This window comes from Scatophagus argus, chromosome 21 (assembly GCF_020382885.2).
Source record: "Scatophagus argus isolate fScaArg1 chromosome 21, fScaArg1.pri, whole genome shotgun sequence".
In the NCBI taxonomy this organism is placed as follows: Eukaryota; Metazoa; Chordata; class Actinopteri; family Scatophagidae; genus Scatophagus; species Scatophagus argus.
Genome location: NC_058513.1, coordinates 5620955 through 5643324, shown reverse-complemented (window position 1 = coordinate 5643324; position 22370 = coordinate 5620955). Strand labels below are relative to the sequence as shown.

General features: G+C 40.3%; 1 protein-coding gene and 1 long non-coding RNA gene across 2 annotated transcripts; both read right to left on the bottom strand.

Moving 5' to 3' along the window:
- Positions 1-6988: 6988 nt before the first annotated feature.
- On the bottom strand, positions 6989-7844 carry LOC124052395. The gene is made up of 2 exons (XR_006841993.1): positions 7706-7844; positions 6989-7163 (listed from the first exon to the last, which is right to left on the bottom strand). It is a non-coding gene; the product is annotated as an uncharacterized LOC124052395 (long non-coding RNA).
- A 413-nt stretch (positions 7845-8257) lies between these two features.
- frmpd2 (FERM and PDZ domain containing 2) lies at positions 8258-20961 on the bottom strand. The gene is made up of 27 exons (XM_046377173.1): positions 20841-20961; positions 20488-20651; positions 19880-19945; positions 19602-19781; positions 19374-19449; positions 19164-19251; positions 18667-18823; positions 18465-18536; positions 18004-18178; positions 17680-17815; positions 17445-17583; positions 17009-17161; positions 16687-16872; positions 16402-16561; positions 16022-16220; positions 15700-15800; positions 15227-15307; positions 14750-14857; positions 14257-14373; positions 13263-13444; positions 12826-12924; positions 12453-12546; positions 11658-11743; positions 11119-11314; positions 9233-9447; positions 8568-8634; positions 8258-8458 (listed from the first exon to the last, which is right to left on the bottom strand). The coding sequence occupies exons 1-27, from the start codon at positions 20959-20961 to the stop codon at positions 8421-8423; spliced, it is 3456 nt and encodes a 1151-aa protein (XP_046233129.1). The 3' UTR covers positions 8258-8420.
- Positions 20962-22370: the final 1409 nt, after the last annotated feature.

The following is a 22370-nucleotide window of genomic DNA, read 5'->3' as shown; positions in this document are numbered from 1 at the left end:
TGGACAGGAAGCTAGCTGGGTGCAAAGAAAGAGGGAGAGAGATGACTCTGGATGATCCAGGCTTTGAGTGCAGATGGTGGGCTTTATAGTACACGTGAGAATTGTACTGCATGGGTATAACCGAGTGCATTCATGTGGTGGATGCTCATGCCACCCAACTGACCGAATGCACTCGCACATCCAGAAAAGACTTTTGCATTAGATGTAACTCCACTCCTCCACTATAAAATCCATCATTTACAATGGCTTCTGCATTGCACATGAGCACATTTTCTTCTCAGCTGGATGCACACCTGAAACTCAGCTCAGTTTTCATACACTGCCCTGAGCATGTACAGAAGCGCTGGTGGAAGCGCAGTGGATGGTATGAATCCTTAGACTATGCAGGATAAGTGCAGCACATACAGTAAGCTTCCTCCTTCTGTAAAGCAACAATCCTCACCTTGATTTATTTCCTTCACTAATTTTCTCAGGAATATCTGGTGCACTATCAGGATTCAAACCATAAAGTTGCAATGAAGCGTGTTTCAGTCAACAGCACATAACATTTGGTCCATTAACACACCCCCGTTCATTGTCTCCTATGCAGGATCGGCCTGATTTCCTGTGGAGAATCAACTCTCTAATCTCACACTTGACTGAAAAGTTTTACCAAAGGTCGCATTAGCTGTTAGAGGCTGAGTGGAGTATGAGTGTTTGTTTTATTAACATAACTGTCTGGGGACTTCATTGTCGCTCTTATATCCAGCTACTTGTGGGAAGTAGAATTACATCATATCAAAAAATGTCAAACAACAATCAGTCCTCTCGGGGCAGCTTCTGTACTCTTTGGAATTAGTTACTGAAGTATGCATGAGCAGCACTTATCTACTGACTCGTCAGGGTCAGTCTTTAGTGTCCAGGTATGTGGCATAAAAGTAAAGCAAATTGTTAGTCAACTAAGGAATCATTTAGTCATCAAAACAAGTGATTTACTGTGATTGCAAGGGCACATTTACAACTTGAAGTTCTTGGTAATTTAAAACAATGCTGAAACTGGTAGACAAAAGCAGGCTTCTCATTTCTACCCAGCTGTACAATGTGTCACCTGATAGGACAAACACTGCATCAGCTGTGGCTAGCTAGTGTTAGCCTGTTAGTGTTTAACACAAAAACCCTGTAAAGCAATCTATAAAGGATATGCAACTGACATGATACAGTCTATAAACATATAGATAATAATCTATATAGACTGTAATAAGTTCACACATTGTGGACAACATAGGTGTGATTGCTAAACTAATCAAGCAACTTAAGGAGATGAATTAGTAATCGTAATTAGGTAGTGAGTAAATGGTTTTAGCCACACCATGTGTCTGTATGAATGCAAACCAAACTAAGCTCATTTCACTTCAGTTGTATGAAAATATTGTAGCATCCACAACTATACACACTGGCTTTTAAGATTCAAGAACTTCCATGACATTAATTAACCACTGGGTCTGGCACACATAGTTTGGATAAGTTTGACTTAGGATGCTCAACTGTAAACTTCCCCAAAACCAAAGCAGGACACTTGCTCCCATTCTGATATATTTGCATCCAGGACTGACTTCCACACAGTGGGGATAAGTTATACAGCGGATGTGCTTCTTATTAATGTAAGGTGATTTAAGAGAGGGCTTGTGTCCCACTTGTCAGTAAAATGACCAAAATGCATCCACCCCTTATTAACCTGCCATCCCTCTCCATCCCCCACAAGGTCAATAATATGCAATCCAGACGCCATCTCCTCCTGACCAGAATAGTTCAGATTATTGAACTAAAAGACTTGGCTTCCATTTCAGCCCCACAAGGCATTTCTGGCCTTTTTCGGCACCAGCAACCCAGAAACTCACAGACCAACTGCATGTCTTGTAAATCATCTCGCGTGATGATACTCATCCAGTCAAGTATCTGCAATGCGTCAGTTAGATAAATACACACATGGGGGGGGGGGGAAACAGATGAGAGACAGTCTGAGAAAAAAGTGAGTCAGAGAAAAGTAATTTCACAAGATGTGCTCTAAAGAGAAAAAAGTAGAGAGCAAAAACAGAGCTTTTAATCAAGAATGGACAGAGTTCCCAGAGGGGGCTCAAAACCACTGTCTTATAACCGAGACCGTGGTGATTATTACAAACTGCTACTACAAAGAGCACAGAGCATCTTTTGAGCAAACCTACCCACCAGAATCCCACCCAAAACCAAGGGCACAGAAAATAATCATAATGGAACTTAGATATTATGACGTTCTCTAACTGGACCTCTTTGAATAGGTGGAAGGGTGGTAGGTAGTAAGCTAAAACTGAACAGTCCACAACTTTCCCAGTCTTTTGTTGCTCCTGTCTCAACTGTCTCGTAAGGTGTTGCTGGCATCAAATTCAGAATAAGCACATATTTACAAAATGTAATCAAGTTGATTATGTAAAACACTTATTCTTCTATTCATATTCTGTCTTTGTGCTGTACATCTAAGTAGCTCATATCTCAAAATGAACTGATAAACTATCACATGCCAGCATTTGGCAGGTGAAATGAAGAAACTGGAATTTATCTGTCAGAAGATTCAGCACATTATTACTTTAACATAACTTTTGTATTTATTACATCTCCCTATATCTAAGACAGTGGCAGGTTCCTGTGTGATTATAGTTTTTGGCAATATTGAGCTCCTTCCCCTTATGTAAGCCTCATTAAGGCTGGAAAAATTAGATAATTTGTTGCACAATACCTCATCCTTCTGGTCTTATCATCACTGTAAAGGGATTCGGGGAAATTAAAGTACAATTACTCCTCTCTGTTACAAGTCCTATTGTTCCCTTATTGTAAGTCCATAACCAAATTTCTTGGCCTTGGACTACACAGAACATCAGGCTCTGGCCTAACCTCTGCTGCAGGGAGTCTGAGCCTCTTTCCTTTTGGACGTTTGATCCTTTGCACAGATGGTTTTCTTCAGGAAAAGGTGCTGAGTGAGAGCTGAAAAACCTGGTTTATGGTATCAAAAGAACTCAACAATATTGACCGTTCATGCAGTCCTGCCAAGAACGGCTCGAGCTAACAGGGGAATGAGCAAACAAAAGTGCTATGACAGGGGGTAAGGATAATAGCTGTTTATTGAGAAATCTGAGCCATAATAATATACAAACTATTTTTTGTACATTTAACAAGCTTGAAATTTTCCAAATGCAGGGAATGCAATATTAGAGGCAGTTTAGTTGGAGTAAACCAGGGGGTGACTGTATGCCAAATCTAATGTAATGTCCCTTTAAATGATGACAATGCCTAAAAATTTTTGTTTTGTTTTGTTTAATAATACTTAATCTGACACATATTAGTAATTCTGACAAATATAAGTATTACTTTACATCTTCAGTTCTGGCATTAAAAAGTGGTGGTCAGCATTAGCTAAGATACATGAATTAATGGACTAGTATAGGAATACATGCTGTGTGACAAGGACATTCAGTGTTTGGCATTTGTGTTGTGTTTTCATATTTACAACAGAGATTAGAATCTTTGAATATGATGAGTTTGTATGCTGCCAGATTCTGCTTGTCAAATGTCTTGCAACCACTTCATGCCCTCACTCAGCCACATTAGCTCTAATAGCTCTAATTAGAGGTGCTCAGCAGCCAGCAGTGGAAACCTGTTGATGTAGTGATGTAGATATAAATGTGTGAAAAAAGGGTGTTGCAACAGCATATGCGTGAGGCACATTACCGTCACCTTTCCCAAGAGGAGGGGTCCTGTCAGAATGCCTTAAAGCGCCACTTGGTGAAAATGAGTTTGTATTTCAAAGAGACCAGGAAAGCTGTAAATCTCATCTAATGAAGCAACTGCTGAACCTTTGGCACAATCAAAAACCTTATCAGCCGTAGGGGGATATATTTTGGTGAGATTGTGATATGGGGGAAGTTTTGACACATGAAGTATCAGATTTCTGTCTTCAAAATGAATAAATCTTTCAAGATCCTTTCCACCTCATGAACTGAGAAAACGCGGAGCCCAGGCTCCATCTCAGGGCTCTGTGGTCCTCTCGTAAGCTTGTTTTGCTTTCCTAAAGCAGTGGGGATGTATGATGAGGATTTCCGCTGAAAGGGCCGTTGAATTTCTCCCTTGTGTGTTAGGCAACATTCCCCTGGGGCGACCTCCCACACTGAACAATGTTGACACATTATGAGCTAGCTGTGTAACTCTCCAATTTCATCTGAGTCTCTCACTTTCCCTAAAATTACATGTGTGTGGACATACAGATACACACCCATTCCTTCACACTCTATTCATCTATTCAACATATTGAACTTTAATTTTCTTCTAATTGCCTCCTTTTCTCTGACAGCCCCACAGTTACCTTTCCAGTGTCCTCTGCCTTTTTGACTCTCCCAGAAAGGTGGAATTCTTTGGCTGACTGCTCCTTTAAAATGTGCAATTATCATTGTTTTCATTTTTAAATATCGGCCATTTTGGTCAGGATATAATTATAATTAGGATATCCTCTTCCACTTGCCAGAAATAAGTCACATTTGATGATTTCCACTCATTTCAAACAGAACTGGAGGTCTTTTTTTTGAGCCTAGAGTTTGTATCACTGGATGCTTGGTTGTGCAGCCATGGTGATGGATTTGAGGCCCTCAAAAACAACACAGTTTATCTTTAATCGCACTTCACACATTAGCACAATCAATTTAATTGGGGAAATTGCTGAGGGAAAGGTGACATCAAAGGCGGAGGCGAACGGCCAAACGCACGCAATCACCCAGCATCCGTTGCTGCCTCTGTGCAGGGCCGTGCGTCACGGTGGCTGAAGTGGAAAATGTGAATCGTTCACAATGCCTTGTAATGCAGAGAGAGGACTTTGAGGCCTGCCAGATTGCATCACTGTGCCCATTCGTCTGGGCGGTGTTTTCGTGTGACTTTGGGGTCCAAGGAGCTCTGGCGTGGGACTCCAAATCAGGAGCAGAGATATTTATCCATACACATGTGCTGGACACACAATACGAAATAATCAGCAACTTTTATGGATTTAGGAGCCAGACACTCGTATGTCACATTCTCCTTCTTACATCAAGGTAAGGAAAAGGTCAGACCAGACCACTTGATTGAGTTCCAGTTACTGTATAATGCTGTTCTTTGTAAATGTGCACAATACACACTACCACAAAACACAGTGTGTGGGAGAGAAATTGTCACACCCTGCATGTGCGCTCAAAGGTTGTGACGTTTAAGTATAGACTGGAGTCAAAGATTTTTATATTTTGTGAGACAGAGCTAATCTTGAGTAAGAAATAACTGGTTAGGTTTAACCTTAAAGCAGTTTTTTCGGCCACACCTGGAGCATTGTCACCTTATAAAGGTCCTATGGCTAACATGGTCCCTATTTAAACACAAGTGTTCATGGTCACAAAGCAAATTTCAGTTTTCTCTCTCTCTTTCTCATTGTAGCTCTGTTTTGCTCTCCACCAACGTCTGAGAAAACAATCTTGCTATTAAAATGTTAATTTCCACTTTACCACTTTACCACCACTGACTCTGACAGGAGCTGGACCAGAGCCAAGGCTCAAGCTCAAACTAAGTCTCATTAAAAGATTTTCACTACTACACATGACCACTTTAACATTAGAATTAGTCAGTATTAATAATATTGATTAATTCAGCTTTAATGTGAGGAAGTATCCAAGTTGAAGTTGGCCTTCTGTTATACTGAATGCTAATAAATGAATTCTAATGGTACAATACATTATAAATATGATCGGTAAGGTAGCCAGAGCTCTGTTTTACTACTTTCATGGAAATTCAGAGAAATTGTTCCAGAAAACTGTGATAAAAATTACTTTCAAAAAATCTTAAACCACTTGATTGGCTGAGAACATCAGAAACAGCAACTTTTTCAGTTTTTCCACTAATATAACAACACAAGTCAGGATATGGAGGGCAATCTCTCATTTTTAAAATCATGCTTTCTGTTGTACTTACACAACTCTCACACAACACTTGGCATAGCTAACTGTGGCTCAGTTCCAGCATATTCATCTATGGTGTAGTACCAGAGAAAAAGTCCACCATAATACTGTTAGCACTTAATGAAATGTTCCCTGGTGTGTGCAGTCACGCACCTCCATGGTTGTAACAACACGCAATTTGAGTGCAAACAACCACATTTGTATGCAAAATCAGATTAGATACAAACTATTTACATATATTAAATGTGATGCAGGTCTTGCATACTGAATGCTTGGCTTACAATTTGTAAATTACATGAACTCAAGTATAAGGGAGATCTTTTTTCACTGTAGATACTCCTCATGTGGTTGTATAATTTTCAAGTTTTTTTTCGCACCTCTTGCAATCTCAATCACCCTTACAATCTCATCTCCTGCCCTGAAGGTTGGAAATCACTTGAGAACAGCAGGGGGACAGCAAAAATCCACCTCCACCCCATCTTTCACTCATCAGTCATCACCACGTGCAGTGATCTTAGCAGAGGCTGCACAGGTCAAGACCACACTGTCCATCTCTGTTACTCTGCTTGTGAATAAACAGAGGGCAGTGTATGGGTGTGCGTGTCCGTCAGGGCGATTACACGCACACAAAAACACAGTGCTCACACACAGCCTCGTGCCGACTCCACTGGCATAATTAGAAACATTTGGGATCATTTGCAAAGGGAACACAAGCTCTGATGGGATCCAGATGCACTACTGGGTTTCACCAAAATACAAGAGCCCTTATTTACGAGGGGCCATTACTGGCTCCTCGCTCAGGGAGGTGTGTGTGTGTGTGTGAGTGAGTGTGTGTGTGTATATGTACAACCTGGTTTGTTCAGATACTAAATGAGTGTTTGGGGATGGATCATCCATATTCAGGTCAGACTCAGTTTAATGGCTTTTGTTTTTGTGAGAAAATGAGACTTTGCATTCACTGGTATTTCTGAACACATAATGGGAGGACTCAAAAGCCAAGGCACATAAAATCTGATGAATGTTAAATTTTCCTTTTAATGACAGAAAAAAGGCGTTTACAGTATTACTGTGTTATTTCAAAATGCAGTGTATGAGTTTTTCTGTCATCAACAAAGTGTTTACTGGTACAGTTTATTTCAGCCATCTTCTTCTTTTGGTGCCAACATAAAGTCTCTTTAAGATTTTCTGTGGAGGAGAAAAGAGTCAAACTATTAGTTTGAAATGCTGTCCATTAAGAAGTAAGACTCTGATTCTTACAGTTTGCAATAGCAAGAGGGTAGCCCAAGTGTTGTTACTTGCAGCACTATACTGCCACCTTGTGACCAAGAGATGAACAGGTAATAAACGTTGTTGAAGATTGCTATTACATCAGTGGTTTTCAAGGAAACATGGATCAAACCAAAGTCATAAATAGAGGGGACTTGAACCTGAAATGTAGCGTAACATAAGGCTGAAATTCTTCTCTTGGACAGATTGTCAGTGTTGCTTTGTGCCTTTGCTTTCCAGCCACTTGAATCCAAAGATGTACTCGCCTGGCTGCATCATTTTCCTTCCCCATTCCTGTTAACCCAAAGATTCTCATCTTCTGCTGTTCAAACTTGCCGTCTTTGCTTGTGAGAACGTCCCTGTTTTACTAACAAATCATTGAACTGTTCCTGTGTCCCCCCGGTTGCATTCGGGTCCTTTTCCTTGCTACCTCGCACACACCTCATTATTCAGTTACTCACATTTTATTTAGTTATCGCAAATCCATCCACACTGAGCCTCCAGCTGCTCTGCGCTCACATTCTGCCACTGTTTCTTCATTATGCCTGGGAAAAAAAAGGACAAAACTTAATTCTTATAAACCAAATAACTGACTTGGAACATTGGGGTAAAACTCAAGAAGGGTGCTGTGTGTGATGTGAAAATGGAATATAGGAAATAATCTGATTTCTCCAAAGATGTGTTTCTGAAATTTCTTCTCATAATCTTCTGTATAACTGACATTTAACAACCATTTTCAACAGTCCTGTGCCCTCTCTGTTGTGTGATGTCATTGTCATTGTGAGTTACACCGTGTCATGTCATATTATGTTGTGTAAGATACTGCAGTGTGTTCCATGTCAAATGTGGTACATTGTTTATTACACAATTTTAGTGTCTGGCTGTAGTTATCCCTCAGGACTATGACAACCCTCAAAAAAAAAAAATCCCCCAGGCTGGTCATCAATAAGATCACAACAAACTGCAAGAGATCACATCGCATCTTGTCAGACTGGAACATCTCTGACCTTTCTGCAGAGTCGGAGTCCGTTGATGAAGTCAGCTTATGACTGATCTGAACACCACTATTATCCGTTCTGTCCTCAGCTTCCATTGCCACGTCCTGACTGATCAGTAAGGACAGTTTTGCTTCTGAACATCCATTGATGCTAGAGCAGTACAGCAGTGTGACATCACTCATGTGCCAATAAATTGATCAATGGAAGGAAGGATCCCTGCAGAAAACAGACAAACAAGTGAGGAAATTTGTTGTCCTCCTGTGTGTGGTGTGTGTGTGTGTGTGTGTGTGTGTGTGTGTGTGTGTGTGTGTGTGTGTGTGTGTACCTGGCAAAGGCCGACAGAGAGTTAGGCGGACCTCTGGAGGGGAAGTCTTGAACAGCTTTAGCACTTTCTACAGAAAGAAGAGATGACTTTTAACAGGGTCATGCACAAATAATGAATCTGCAGGTAGCTGATGTCAGTGCTGGGAAAAGTATTCAGAGCCAAGTATCACTGCCATGTTATGAAAATACTCCACTACAAATGAAATTTACTACAAGTATGAAAAGTTCTCATTATGTTGTAAAATGTTCCCTGTTAGTATTGTACTATTAGCTAAAATGTTTCTGAATACATATTACTGCTGCTTTAATGTATATGTTGTGCTTTACTGCAATGCAGTTTCCAGCCAATCCAAGTGTTTTTCTTTAGCTTTAGAAGCCTGATCTTCTCAAACCAGTTTATCGCAACAATTAAAATTCAAAACCACCAAATTTGGAGATACGTGGTTTTCACTGGACAAGAAGAACATCAAAATACTATAATCTCAAAAGTAGCTAGAAACTATCTGCAATAAAGACATAAATGCTTCAAAACTGATACATCATCACACAAAAGAATTTTCAAAGTTGAATTTAAATTCACAAGCAAATGAAATAAACATCAAATATTATCAAACGAAGGAAGTCTAATTAGATTATAAATACAAATTAATAAGCTTAAGCACATACAGGATAGGACAGCTCCTTGAGTGACTGGCCATTGATGGCCAACAGGACGTCTCCTTCCTGGATCCTGCCGCTCTGCTGGGCTGGTTGGCCAGGAAAAAGCTGCTTTATCCGGACCAGGCTGCCAAAGTCCCGAATGGGTGGATCCAACTCGCACATTAGGAAGCTGAAGCCCAAGCCGTTGGCACTCTTAGTCAGTGTCACTTCCTGGGTGTTGTCTGAGGGTTTGGAGGTGGGATGATGGAGCCAGCAATGGGATAATGATGAGGTGAAACATGAGAGGCAGATGGGAGACAAGAAGGAAAGGGAAAAGAAAAGATAAAGTTCATTATATATTTGTTTGAGGAAATTCTCTAAACCATGTTTATTTGTATTAGTTTTGGGTTGATGAGTTTTAAACTTAAACTGAAGAATGAATTAAAAAAAAATAAAAGCAGAACAAATATTGGTGACTAGCCTCTGACCTTGTCACAACAGTTACAGCATTGTTTGTAGGTATGCAATCCCGCCGCAGGCATCGCAAAGCTAATGAGTTAGCAGCTGGTGATACAGACTAGCAAAAGAATACAGTATGTCATGTGAGAGTAACAGCAAACTGCCTGAGCTAGCTTGTGGACTTTGCTTCCATTTGGTGCGAGAAGCTAGAAAAGACTGATACATCTGCATTTATAGTGACTTTCGTTACTTTAAACGCCATAGTACAACATTTTGGGAAATAGCTTATTTGCTTTCTCGTTGAAAGGTAGAAGATCAGTACTTTGCTCATATCTCTGATAAATACAGGCTAGCCAACAGCTGGTTAGCATGAAGACTGGAAACAAGGAAACAGCTAGTTTGGCTATGTCAAAAGGTAAAATAATAAAAGATAGAACTGGTGATTTACCCCAGTTCTAGTTCCAGTCTTTGTGCCAGCTGAGCTAACTGGCCCCTGATTGTAGCCAAATACCAGACGAGAGTGGTACTGATCTTCTCATGTGACTCTACGAGAAAACAATCAAATGTATTTAACAAAATGTCAATGTTGTTTGTTAACACAAGCAATGGTTTTAAAAAGTCTGTTAGTTTTCTCTTGATTACAACAACAACACGCCAACTCAAAATATGGTTAGAACAGATTCTCTTGATCTCAGAATAATCAATGTGTCATCACAGTCAGGGTAAAGGAATCATTACTTGCCTTCTATAGACATAATGAAAGGCAACAGTAAAATAAATTGCAACACTGCTTTGATAAATATGATCAATTCAGATATATTATTCAGTAACAGATACATAGATGAAATAGCAGCAATACACATCTGCACAGATATGGGTAGGGGTGACATTTTGAAGGTTTATATATCAACATTTGCTATACTGGCTTCAGTTGTTCAAGCCGACAACCTCTTCAAGTTGTAAAATAGACTTTGTTGTTTTAATACACATGATCTGTCTGCCTGTGCGAGAAGAAACAGGAGAGATGTGGGATGACAGATATAGAAGGACAGGACGAAGGATAAGGGAGGCCAGAGGGATAAGAAGAGGAAGGTCAGGATTGGTAAGGAAGATCAGGATGAAGAGGAGGAAGTGTGCGAAAGTTCACCTTGAAGAAGCCAGCATGGTGGGACATTAAAGCTCACAACAGCTTAGAGTCAACAGGTTCCCTAACGCAGATTCTTCCATAAGATGTTGTGACATAGCTTGTGTGTCACTGAGTGAACTACAAATTGATCTGCTGGTGTTTGCAGAACTGTATTCATAATAGAAAGTTTAAAAGAGCACAAAAACTCTCTGCAAATATTTCTGAGCAGTTCCCAGAAAGACAACCCTCAACTTTCTTCATCTGATGGGGCACATATATGTATTTTCCAACCAAACCTAAGGCCTAAAGCTAAGCTGAGGTCTCCTACCATCAGTGACAAAGCTGTAGTCCCTGCGCAGGTCAGAGATTGCGTTTGGAGGAGTACTGATAGACGAGGAGCTGTTGATCCTTAGCGGGCTGGTAGCTGGACTGATGCTCTGATTGGATACACTGCTGCTGGTGTCTGCACTGAGAGAAACCCGGGGTAGGTTCACCAACTCCCTCTCCACAACCAAGGTAACCAACTAGAGAAAGGAAGGAGAGGAAAATACAGTCATCTGATTGGGTGGAATACACATAACAGAAAAAGATTAGGTAGGTAGGAGAGGGAGACGACAAGAGAATGAGCTAAAAGAGGAGAAGAAACATGAGAGTGGAAGAAGGAAGGGTGTGGTTGAGAAGAATGGAAATAAATGGTTGCAACGGAATTGTAGAAGAGATGCTGGTACAAATAAAGTTAGGAAATTATTTAGGTCATCCTCTGGGGGCCATTAATATCAGTATAAAATTTCATGGCAGTCATTAAATAGTTTCATCCAGTAATACTGACCATAACATAAAACAATAGTGCTTTCTGTTTTCTTTTACCTCCCCAGTTTTGCTCAGACACCCCACAGCCTGATGGTAGGTGAAGCCCTGGAAACTAATCCTGTCCACTTCCATCAGTCTGTCACCTGTAAAAGAGAAAATGTGCAACAGATTAATTTATATTTTACTCATTTATATTTTCCTCCCCTAGTTGATTCAATTCATTAATTTGCTATGAGATCCTTGGTTTGTAGGTGATAATATTGTTCTTTAACTCTTGAAAGTATCAGCTAAATACCAAAAGGTATTAGTGTCAATTATTGTCAAATTTCAGTGACATGGTGTTAAGCTGAGTGTTGCTTGTCCACTCAGGGAACTGTGATAGCTCTGGGGAAGGAGCTCAAAAATAAATCTCAAGTGTTAAATTAATTTATTATTTTCTGTGTGCTCTTATTTTGTTTAGTTGGGAAAGAAAAGCAATTAAGACAGCAGAGAAGATCTTGTAACCGACATTGGTTTTATTCCTGTTTTCCTATTTCCAATTTCATCTGTATGTAATGTGTAATATGCTAATCATTATTGCTGTTTTAGGCTTGTTAGTTGTTGTTGTTGTTGATCCCTCGGAACAATAACAAAGTCTTTATACAAACCTAGAAGTTTCCATCAGAAAAACACATATACTAATTTTAATCTTAAATCTGCACAAATGTAAGAAGGGCTTACCCATAATACATCATGGCAAAAAATCAATAAATGGTTGGGTAAGCTTTTAACATGCTATTATTAAACCTCCGCAAGTTCTCCACAAGTACACAAAGCCTTAGCTTGGTTGGATTTGATATTTAGCTGCAATACCTGTATGTATACGTCCGTCTCTCTCAGCAGCCCCTCCTGGAACAAGGCTTCTTATGTAGATTCCTCCATTAGGGAGGTTCGTGTTGACACCACCCTGGATGTTTAATGCCAGAGACTGTCATTCAGAACATATCTGAGAGGTGATATACCGACAGGTAGGAGGACAGTGCGCAAAGAAACTGCTTCTCATACAAACCATATTCCATCAATGTTTCATTATTGTCAGGGAGTGTCTTACAGTATAAACATATGTAGGTAAGTTTAGCACTTTAAAACTTAGCACATAATGGACTGGATTTATTGTAGGACTCAAGTCTAGGGTGAGCTCTCCCATTAGCAACGACATCTTTTACAAAATGTTTTTTAAACTCACAGAGATGCTGATGCCCAGACTTCCTGATATCTTTCTGAGCGCCACAGTGATCTCCTCAGGCCTCGCACAGTTTACAGGGGGAGACAGAGAGCAGCTGTCCTGAAAGCAAAACAGACCGAAATGAGACTCACTTCAGTCCTCTGACTGAATATAAACCTACCTACTGATCCATGCACCCAGTCACAAATACAAAATGACCTAACTGGTCAGCAATTATTGATAAATACCAGCTAACTATTTACTACACCATGTACTGTTGTTTCACAGTCACCATCAGTAGACAACCAAAGGACTTATGTAGGAGCTATAGTAAATTGGTTGTATTGCTGATATTAATTCGGGCCACCTATATCAGGTCATAATTACTTGATGATTCTTCAAATGATTATGATAAAAATTATGCCACAAAACCACCTAAATCATCACTATGACGTTACCTGTGCACCAGGGACTCGCACTTCTCGGGGAACGTGAAGCCTGTTCCTGGTCTTCGGTGTCATCATGACCGAAACAATCTCATCCAAGCTTTCGTCTCCTGATCGGCCGTCTGTCATCAGTGTGGTCTGAGACTCATAATTCCTCAGCAAAGGAGAACGCACGCTGTTGGGACTGAGAGGGACTGTGGACAAAAACACCAGTCAGTTCATGTTATACCTTAAAATACTGAAATAGAAAACTATCTACTACTTCTAAGTTTTTTTTTGACTGATTGATTTTTGTTCTGATTTAAAATCAGAGTCATTTTAATTTCTTCACCTTTGATTGCAGCCAGACTAGCTGTTTCCTGTCTTTAAGCTAACGGCTGCTAGCTGTATCTTCATATTTAATAAACAGATGCAAGAATGCATCGATTTCCTCATCTAATTTTCAGCAAGAAAGTGAATTTAATGTAAAAGAACTGAAGAATACAAACTTCATTTTTGTCCAGATAGCTACATTATATTTACTGAGACAATTGAAATCAGCGCAGCGCTGTTTTAGCATGTAAAATGTTACAAGATGGCAGATGGAGAGAACACTCCTCCAACACTTAGATTTTTCTCAATTGGACTATGATGTGTTTATCAGAATTTGAAGCTATACAGTATGAAGGTGGAGGATGGACTTCGTATATGCCCTTTGAGAGCAATATGAGTCAATGTAAACTGATATTTTGTGAGCAGATAAACAAGTGGGATGATGAAGAAAGAATACACCAATACTAAAAAAGAGAATAGAGATCAAAACAGTACACACAGGGACACATGCTAACAAGAATAGAAGCACTATGCAGCATTTACATGATGGTCATTCAGAGCAGGTGCGTCAGTAGAGTAGGCTAATTACTAAATGACCAACATTACATGCAAACAAAGGAGGGCAAGGGTTACAGCCACAGTGTCATTCCACACATACAGCGAACACACACTCTCTCTCACACACACCCAGCACCTTTTGGCTGTGAGATAATGAGCTGCACCTCCTCAGGGCTGTTCTGCATGACCTCTGCTGCCTCACTGAAGGTGACGCCTTCCAGGCTGATGTGGTTCAGAGAGATCAGACGACCGCCTGCAGGCAAAGGTCACAGAGAAATGGTGCTGGTGTCCAATAACAGTGGAGTCTGAAGACCTCACCACCACATCTGAACCCAAGTGCCCCCCCCCCAAAGTCCTGTGAGTGAACACCTCTCAGACACCTCTCATAGCCTCTTTGTTCTAGTTTGCACTTTTTCACTGCATATTCTATGCATCCTTTCTTTTCAGACGTAGGAAGATGCTGGATGAATTCCAAAGAACAAACAAAACAAGCAAAACATGAGGAGTCTACCTAACAAATTAGTGGTGTGTTTTGGAGAGAGGCTGAAAAACAAAACTGAGAAGGGCTGAGTTTGATGTCAAACTTGATCAATAAATATCCAAAAAACAATATCCACATGATTCTCTACCTGGTCGGATGCGTCCGTCCCTGTCAGCGGGTCCATTAGGCACAATGGAAGCAACGAAGATGCCCAAATCATAATGGCCGACAGTGTCTTCTCCCACTATCACAATGCCTATATGAATACAAACCACAGATGACTCATTCAGCACTTGCATGCTATGTAAGCTACATGCTTACATAATCAAAAACATTTATTCCTATCAGGTTTGTTTACATTTATCATTTTGCTTGGAAGGTTTTAAAGTATGTGATCATCAAGATATTCAAATACACACATGTACAAGAACGTGCACTACACCATATGAATGACATTACAAGGCAAACTAAACATGTCATGGTCCTGAATACAGCAAGTTCACATCCACTGTTCATAAAATGAATAAAGAGCATCCAGTAGAATCCAAATCCTAACAATTCTTCTTGGAGTCAAAACATTAGTGTCTTTCTGTTGATGCTGTGTCTTAAAGTGTGATCAGCTTACCCAGGCCAAGTTTTGGATCTTTCTTTAAAGAAACACATAAAACTTCTCTCTCTGACGATGACCTCAGTTTTGTTGGGGTTTCTGTAAGACACAAAGTAGAAAAACCACAATGTTCACCTATTTGAAAAGTAAACTAATTTGTCGCTGCATTCATTAAGTCAAATCACACTGTCATATAGCAACAACAGCAGTTATTTCAAAGTGCACCATCCCCCAGTTGTTGTCAAAACTGAATTATTCACCAAACAAATTCAAATCTGTAAAGAAATAAGGAAATTTGACGGCAACAGAAGGTTCAACAGCTTTTCATCTTTCACTTGCAAAGGGGTCAACCAGTGGTAAAAGCACATAGTGCTAACATCATTGTTGTTTAATTACTTTCTGATGGAGCTGCCTGCTGAGAGGTGGACATGAGGTACAACATCTGTAATGTATGAGTCATAGGATGGAAAAAATGAACAGCTTGGTTATACCTCTGGCTGCCGGGGAGCCAGAAGGCGCTTCAGATCCACTCCTCTGGGAGCAGGCTGGTGAACGCATACCAGTGCTGCTGCGCTGACTGCTGGAGCAGGTGCTGCAGAAGGGACGCAGAAGAGAAGAAGAGATGCTACACAAGCTAGCATTCAAGGACAGACAATAACTCACTTTAAGTCTGAGCCACATTGTTTCTCAATGAATTCAAGAAAGATTCTCAAAGAGCACAAATGCAACACTAGATGCTGCTTCCGTTTGAATGTGCACAAAACTACAGCTTTTGAATATAATATGTGGAATATGTGCATGTATGTCGACAACCTGTGCTCGTTGACGCTCTGGCGCTGCTGTTTAATGCGGGCCTCGATCCTGGCAGCAACATCATCGCACAGTTTGGTCAAAGACTCATCCTGAGGAGTGGTCAAACCGCTGTCATCCTGTGGTGTCTCTGAACAGGAGAAGGACTTGAGCCGGCTGCTCTGAGCCCGACATACTGCGGCATACTGCACAATGCTCTCCTCTGAGGGGGGAACACACGAAGGAGTAGAAATCAGCAAGAGAAGCCACCAAACATGAGAGTGGGTATCAGTTTTGTCTTTTTCACTAATATCTTCAGAGGTCCATAGAAGCTGGCGACAATGTTTGGAAAATTCTTCATCTCAAAGACAGGCATAGGCAAGGGTCATGGTGTAATGGCTGACCTGAGACCAGGCTCTGGGTGAGCTGGCGAGAGTTCATCTCATTGTTGAACTTGTGCTGGGCTGAGCAGAGGTTACACAGATATTTAGCTGTCCTGGATCTTTCTGTGATGAAGGTGTACTTCTTCTTACTGGCCCGGATCTCTACTACAAATTTACGCCTCTGCAAGAACATGGAGGAAATGTTTGTAAGAAACATAAGACATGTCACTACTGACCACATTTCTGCTTTGATTTCAGTTTCACAAGGTAAAAGGAATGAAATGATAACACTGTAAGTGTGCTCACATTAGAAGAGATTGTTGCTGTCTCCCTCCAGTAAAAGTTTTGACAGGTGGATCGGCAGCCATCTTTAACCTCGTAGACGATGACCCCTTTGGCACAAACCCCAAGGATGATCTCTCCTTCTTGAGGCTTTTTCTCACGCATCACACGGTGGAACAACACGCCATATTCAGGCAACTGCTGACAGACCTAATGGTACAAATAGAGAAAGGTAACCTTGCTCCGTAGTTGTACAGATGTGACACACTGACTTGAATCTTCAAATAAAACCTTGAGGTACACCACCACAAGATATTAATTTTCTTTAGTTTGAATATTTTGATACCTTGAGAAACTCAAGTTCTGATTCGTCTGCAAGCATCTGAACGTTGTTGGTGTGAAGTCTTATCAGCTCCCCCTGAATGTAAGGCAAGGCACGTTTCTCCATCACGCTCTTGGGGACGTACTGGTCAGGGCGGTAGTAGTTCCTACCATACACCTAAACACAACAGATCGATTTTGCGCAATGGGCATCGGTTTATTTGCAATAGTCAATATGTGTTATGCTTTGATGACGCAGTAGTATTCACATGAGATAGAGGTTACCACTTTCCAGCAATTATACTGTTTCAAATACCATTATATAACATTTAAATCAAATATGATACACTGAGATAGAAATGTTGTATGTGGCACCATTAAATCAGTTTTTAGTTGCATTAAATTGGCTTTAGAGACTGATTACGACACACACAAGACATTTTTTGGATCGTTTGAGCAACCTTAGGCATGCAGTCTCCACACTCTGTCTGCAGGGCCAGAGCTCCCAGGTACAGAGCAGTCTCCTCATGGCAGGACAGCCTGTCCTCCAAAAGGTCTCTCCTGAGTTGGAGGTAATACTGGTGGCGGGTCTGTTTGTGCCTGATAGAGGAGGAGGTACACATTTAAAGGATTTGATCCGAGTTTGCGAGACATATTTTGTTTAATGGTAACTACACAAGAAAGAGGAACACTTACAAAAGAAGAGAAATGTCATTGACAAAGAATTTGACCCTGAAGAAAAGGACAAAGGTGGAAGTAGGCACTTTTTTCCAGCTATCTGGAGCAACTTTGGAAATCTTTGTATCATTGTCCACAAAGAAAAACTCATTATCTGAGAAGAGAACAGAGAAAAAATGTATATATAAAGTATATATAAATAAATATATATAAATAATGTAAATGGCATCAACAAATTGCATCACTTGAAGAAACAATATTACGTTGGTCAATTACTTATTTACTCATTCCACCTATTTACACTTTTAACCTCATTTTCATTCTCTCTGGTTACCACTTTACCATCGATATAAGCAAGGCCAAAGTAGAAATGTTCCATCAGGTTGGAGTGAGCCACAATCATGTCAAAGACATCTCCTCCTCTGGATTTCACTTCACACTTGACCAGGATGCTCTGACCATTTGGCATCACCACACTCAGCTCTCTCTGGGTGGTTTGCGATTTCCCTCTCTTTGACTGTGAGGAGAGAAAAAGAATTTTGAAGACAGAGGTAAATAGTGGGAGTTGGAAAGGTCGATGGGAGTAACCTTTGTAATTTTTCTTGGAAAATTGTGCAAAGAATAATAGCGAAGTTTAAAAGAACTTGCTCTTCTGCCTTTTAAATTGGTTTCTGAAGATGTTTAGATCATGACCATCATCATCTATATTTCTCCTAATTCACCCATCAATCTAGCAACTACAAGAAGGCTTGTCCCTTCAAACTGTAAATATGTCCAAATTCATATTCAAATCAAGAACTCACCACAATGGATCCAGGCAGCTCTAAGACAATCAGTGGTTCATCTGACATCCTGATAAACTCAGGACCAATGTCCTGCAACAGAGAACATAAAAAATAAAAACATAAAAATATACTGCCAACACTTCCATCACAAAGTTTGGATAAAATGTGATGGGATATAAAGTTTTCAGTATTTTTTATACACTATATTAATCTTGTTCACCTTGACTTTCTTGTCATTCGGGGTCATTGTGGGCTCAAACTGGGTATGGGATCTTGGGCTGGCATTTCGATTTCCATCCATGTATGGACTGCAGGGGCTGCGGGTCAGCTGCTGCCAACTGCCGTAACTCTCCCTGCGTTGACGTCCTGAGGAAATCCTGGGAAAAAAAATGAATTTTCCATTCTAAGTCTGACAGAAAGGCAAGATCCGTCACTCATGACACAATGGCTCAGATAAGCATCACACATTTGATGGCAGAAGTCTCCTCTGGGGATTTTGCCATCTCAGCACTGTCTTTTTACTTGTCTCTTCTTCCTTTTTACTTTAACCATTTAAATAACTGGACTGAATTAAATTTAAAGTAAAGAACATATGTTTTTACTGTGCCTTCTTACTTTCCTTGAAAAGTGTAAACAGGCTCATGTCTGAGTATTATGTGATAGAAAACCTTTGGTTTGGTTTGGTGTGTAAAATATGTTTGCACACAGACTTCATACCCTGTTGACTCGCATTGATAAGATGCTCCAGAGAATGTTCTAGAAATTTTCTTCTTGAGCGCACAGGTTGAGTTACTAAAAGAGGCTCCTGAAAAACAAATTGATATGTCATACCTGTGTCCACACAATAATTATTATAATCTTCAAATTTGGAATGTTAAAATGTCAAAACAACAGACATCATTCTGACAAAATGGATCAGTTTCTTACTGTGTAATCTATCCCTGACCATTTGACTGCGGTCTGTTAGCTGGGATCCATTTTCAGCCATGGACACATGATCTACCTGCAAAGACATCAGAGTCCATCTCAAAGAAACAGGCAGAGAGTTGGAGCTATATAATTTCAATAAAAAAAAGAAGCTAAACTAAAACTGCTCAAAACCAAACATGACCGTGCCCGCCTAACAAGCTGAAACCGAACTAATCAGACACTCACTGAGTTTCTGTAGACATCTTCTACCAGCTGTCTGATGAGCCGTTCAGCAGGAGGCAGCATCGAGGCCTTGTGATGAAGCTCACAGGCCTCTAACACTGTTACCAAGTCAGTCCGCCTAACCGCCATGTCCTCGCACATGCTCAGCAGCAAGCCTTCCAGCTCTGCACTCAGCTGGACCGGCTGGGAGGAAACATGAGACAGCAAAGTGGATGATGCTCAACTAACTACGAGTGAGCAAGAACGAATTTGAGCAAGAGATAGTAGATGGCAGAAAGTACCTGGTTTTGAGGTAGATGATAATCAACGCACCAGTAAAGAGTCATCCCCAGTGAGTACACAACCATCTGAGGACAGAGGGACACATATGTCTGGACATATCCTGATGGACGTTCATTTCTGCTCATATACAAAGACTTTCTCTGAAGTTCTTCTTTTCTTTTCTTGGTGCTATACTACTCATGCCATTAACTGACTACTAACTATTTGTGCCTTTTCTCATTTCCCATTTGATAATACTCCATCCAAACAAGGCACTTCCCTCTCTCTCAACCTTGGGTCCTCTCAAAACAAAGCAACTTGTCCATGTAAACCCCTATATTGTCATAGGTTTCATACATATCGACTTATGAGTGCTGTATGATAGTTTAATTTGAATAATTTCTAAAAGCCGGAAGTGATAAAACTTTGCAGTTTGTCACAACAAAATTCGTACATACTACATAAAGAAAAGGTTGCAAAGGTAAACACAGTTTGGTGTTTTTGAATGTGTCCTGTCACATTAATTACTCTCTATCTTGTGACCCCTTTTGGGAACCTGCCCAAGGTTTAGAAATACTTGTCTATGATGATATTTTGTAGTAGATGCCCTCACAATGAGTTTTCCAACCTTCTCGGCTGCAGTCCTGGTGGTGGCAGTGTGACCCTGCTGAACCTCTGGAGCTGTGAAGGAGGCCACATCTTCAAATCGAGCACAGCTCTTAAAGGCCAGACTCCCATTGGCTGACAGGAGCACCGAGCACGGGCTCAGCACGCTGCACATGTTACCTGAACCTGAACAGAGAGCACAACCGAAGCTAGTGATATTTACCAGCTCAAAGGGTTCAATAACTTTCTCTTGCGCTATTTGGAAGAACACAGTGTTTCAAAATGAGCTTGTTTTGGATGCTCTCGAATGCTGCCTGCAGCATGAAAAAGAGTCAGACAGCAGATGGAATATGGAGGAAATCAGAACAGAGACACCTTTTTTGGAAATGTCCAGTAAGGCCTCAGTAGTGGTGAGCAGCAGACACCAGATCTCATCCTCATCCAGTGGTGAATCCCGGGCCTCCAACACCTCCGCCAGGGTCACAAATGTACCCATCCTGCTGGAATACACATAGGAATACACATAACAACACTTGAAGGCCACAGGTTGGAGGTGGGAATGATTGTTCAAGGTGTTTACCAATCTGTGTTACCGTTGAGAGGTTTTGTCCTCCATGTGGTCCATTAATTCCTGATAATGGACATCTTGTCTGACCTTATCCCTTACATAATCTCTCCTGTCAGATGTCTGTTTTGATTTATAGCCAAGAGTTTGGGCATGAAACAATAATAACTGTCAACAAAATATCTTAAAACACTGAGGATTTTAGATCAGCAATATCTGTTGGAAATTACACCATGTTATATACTATAATATGGTATGTTACAGAAGGAGTTTTGGCAGACAGCTCAGGGTTTAGTGGAATTAGAGGGCACAAATCCACGCTGTTAGTTTGCTTTTATTCCTATCAAGATAAAGAGATCTCTGCTGATCACATCCGGTTTCACATAAAAATGTACAGAACAGAGCCACAGTGACTACGCTGTCCCTGGAAGGTGCAGTTTTAGTTTTCAAAGGTTAAGAAAAAGAACATACAGTGTGTTTTTCTCTTAAATTGAATTATTTTCCTCACATATATTCTATTCCATGTATTGTATCAGGTCTGGTGTTGAGCAATTTTAGAGCACTTAAGTCCTTTCCTTGAAGAATTTCTGAAATCAAATTACGTTGAGAAGCTTAAGGTAAATATCTGCAAAACTACTGACAAAAACGTAATCGATTGTTAGCATCTTACAGCTGTATAAATATAGTGTTTTCTGAAAGTATTAAGTATTAAAATCAGTTTGGGAAGCACTGCAAGATCAGTCACTTCCAAAGCAATGTCCCCTCATAACATTCTGCTTAGTCTAAAAGTGTCCTGTAAACTTTTCAGTAAACTTCTTTCACCTTTAAGTGCATGTCAAAATACCGTAATAATAATACATATTGATTAAGTAAGAGCTATTAGAGGAAAATAACATAATCAGATAATAATATGAGAAGCATCTGATTTGGCATAATGGATAATGAATCCACCACTCGCATCTCAAAGCTTTAGATGGATCAAATGAGACATCCCAAATTTTCAGTATAAAACATAGATTTGTATCATTTTCTGATCATAGTTAAGAGTTTAATATGCTGACTTCAAAGCAGCAATCATAATTATTTGCCATTTTTTTTCTTATTGTAACAAGGAACAAAACCAGGTCATTCACTTCCTCGATGCAGTCTTGAGCTCATTGCCATATCTGTTACAGCTGACCCAGGCATTTGGGGAGGGGGTAGGGAACATAAATTAAAGGTGTATATGAGTGACAATGTAGCACTTCTTGCTATTTATTATTAATAATTTAGTTGCACTTTAAGTTGATATAAACTCCCCAGGCTGAAACCCAAATACAACAGCATTAAATGTAGGATCA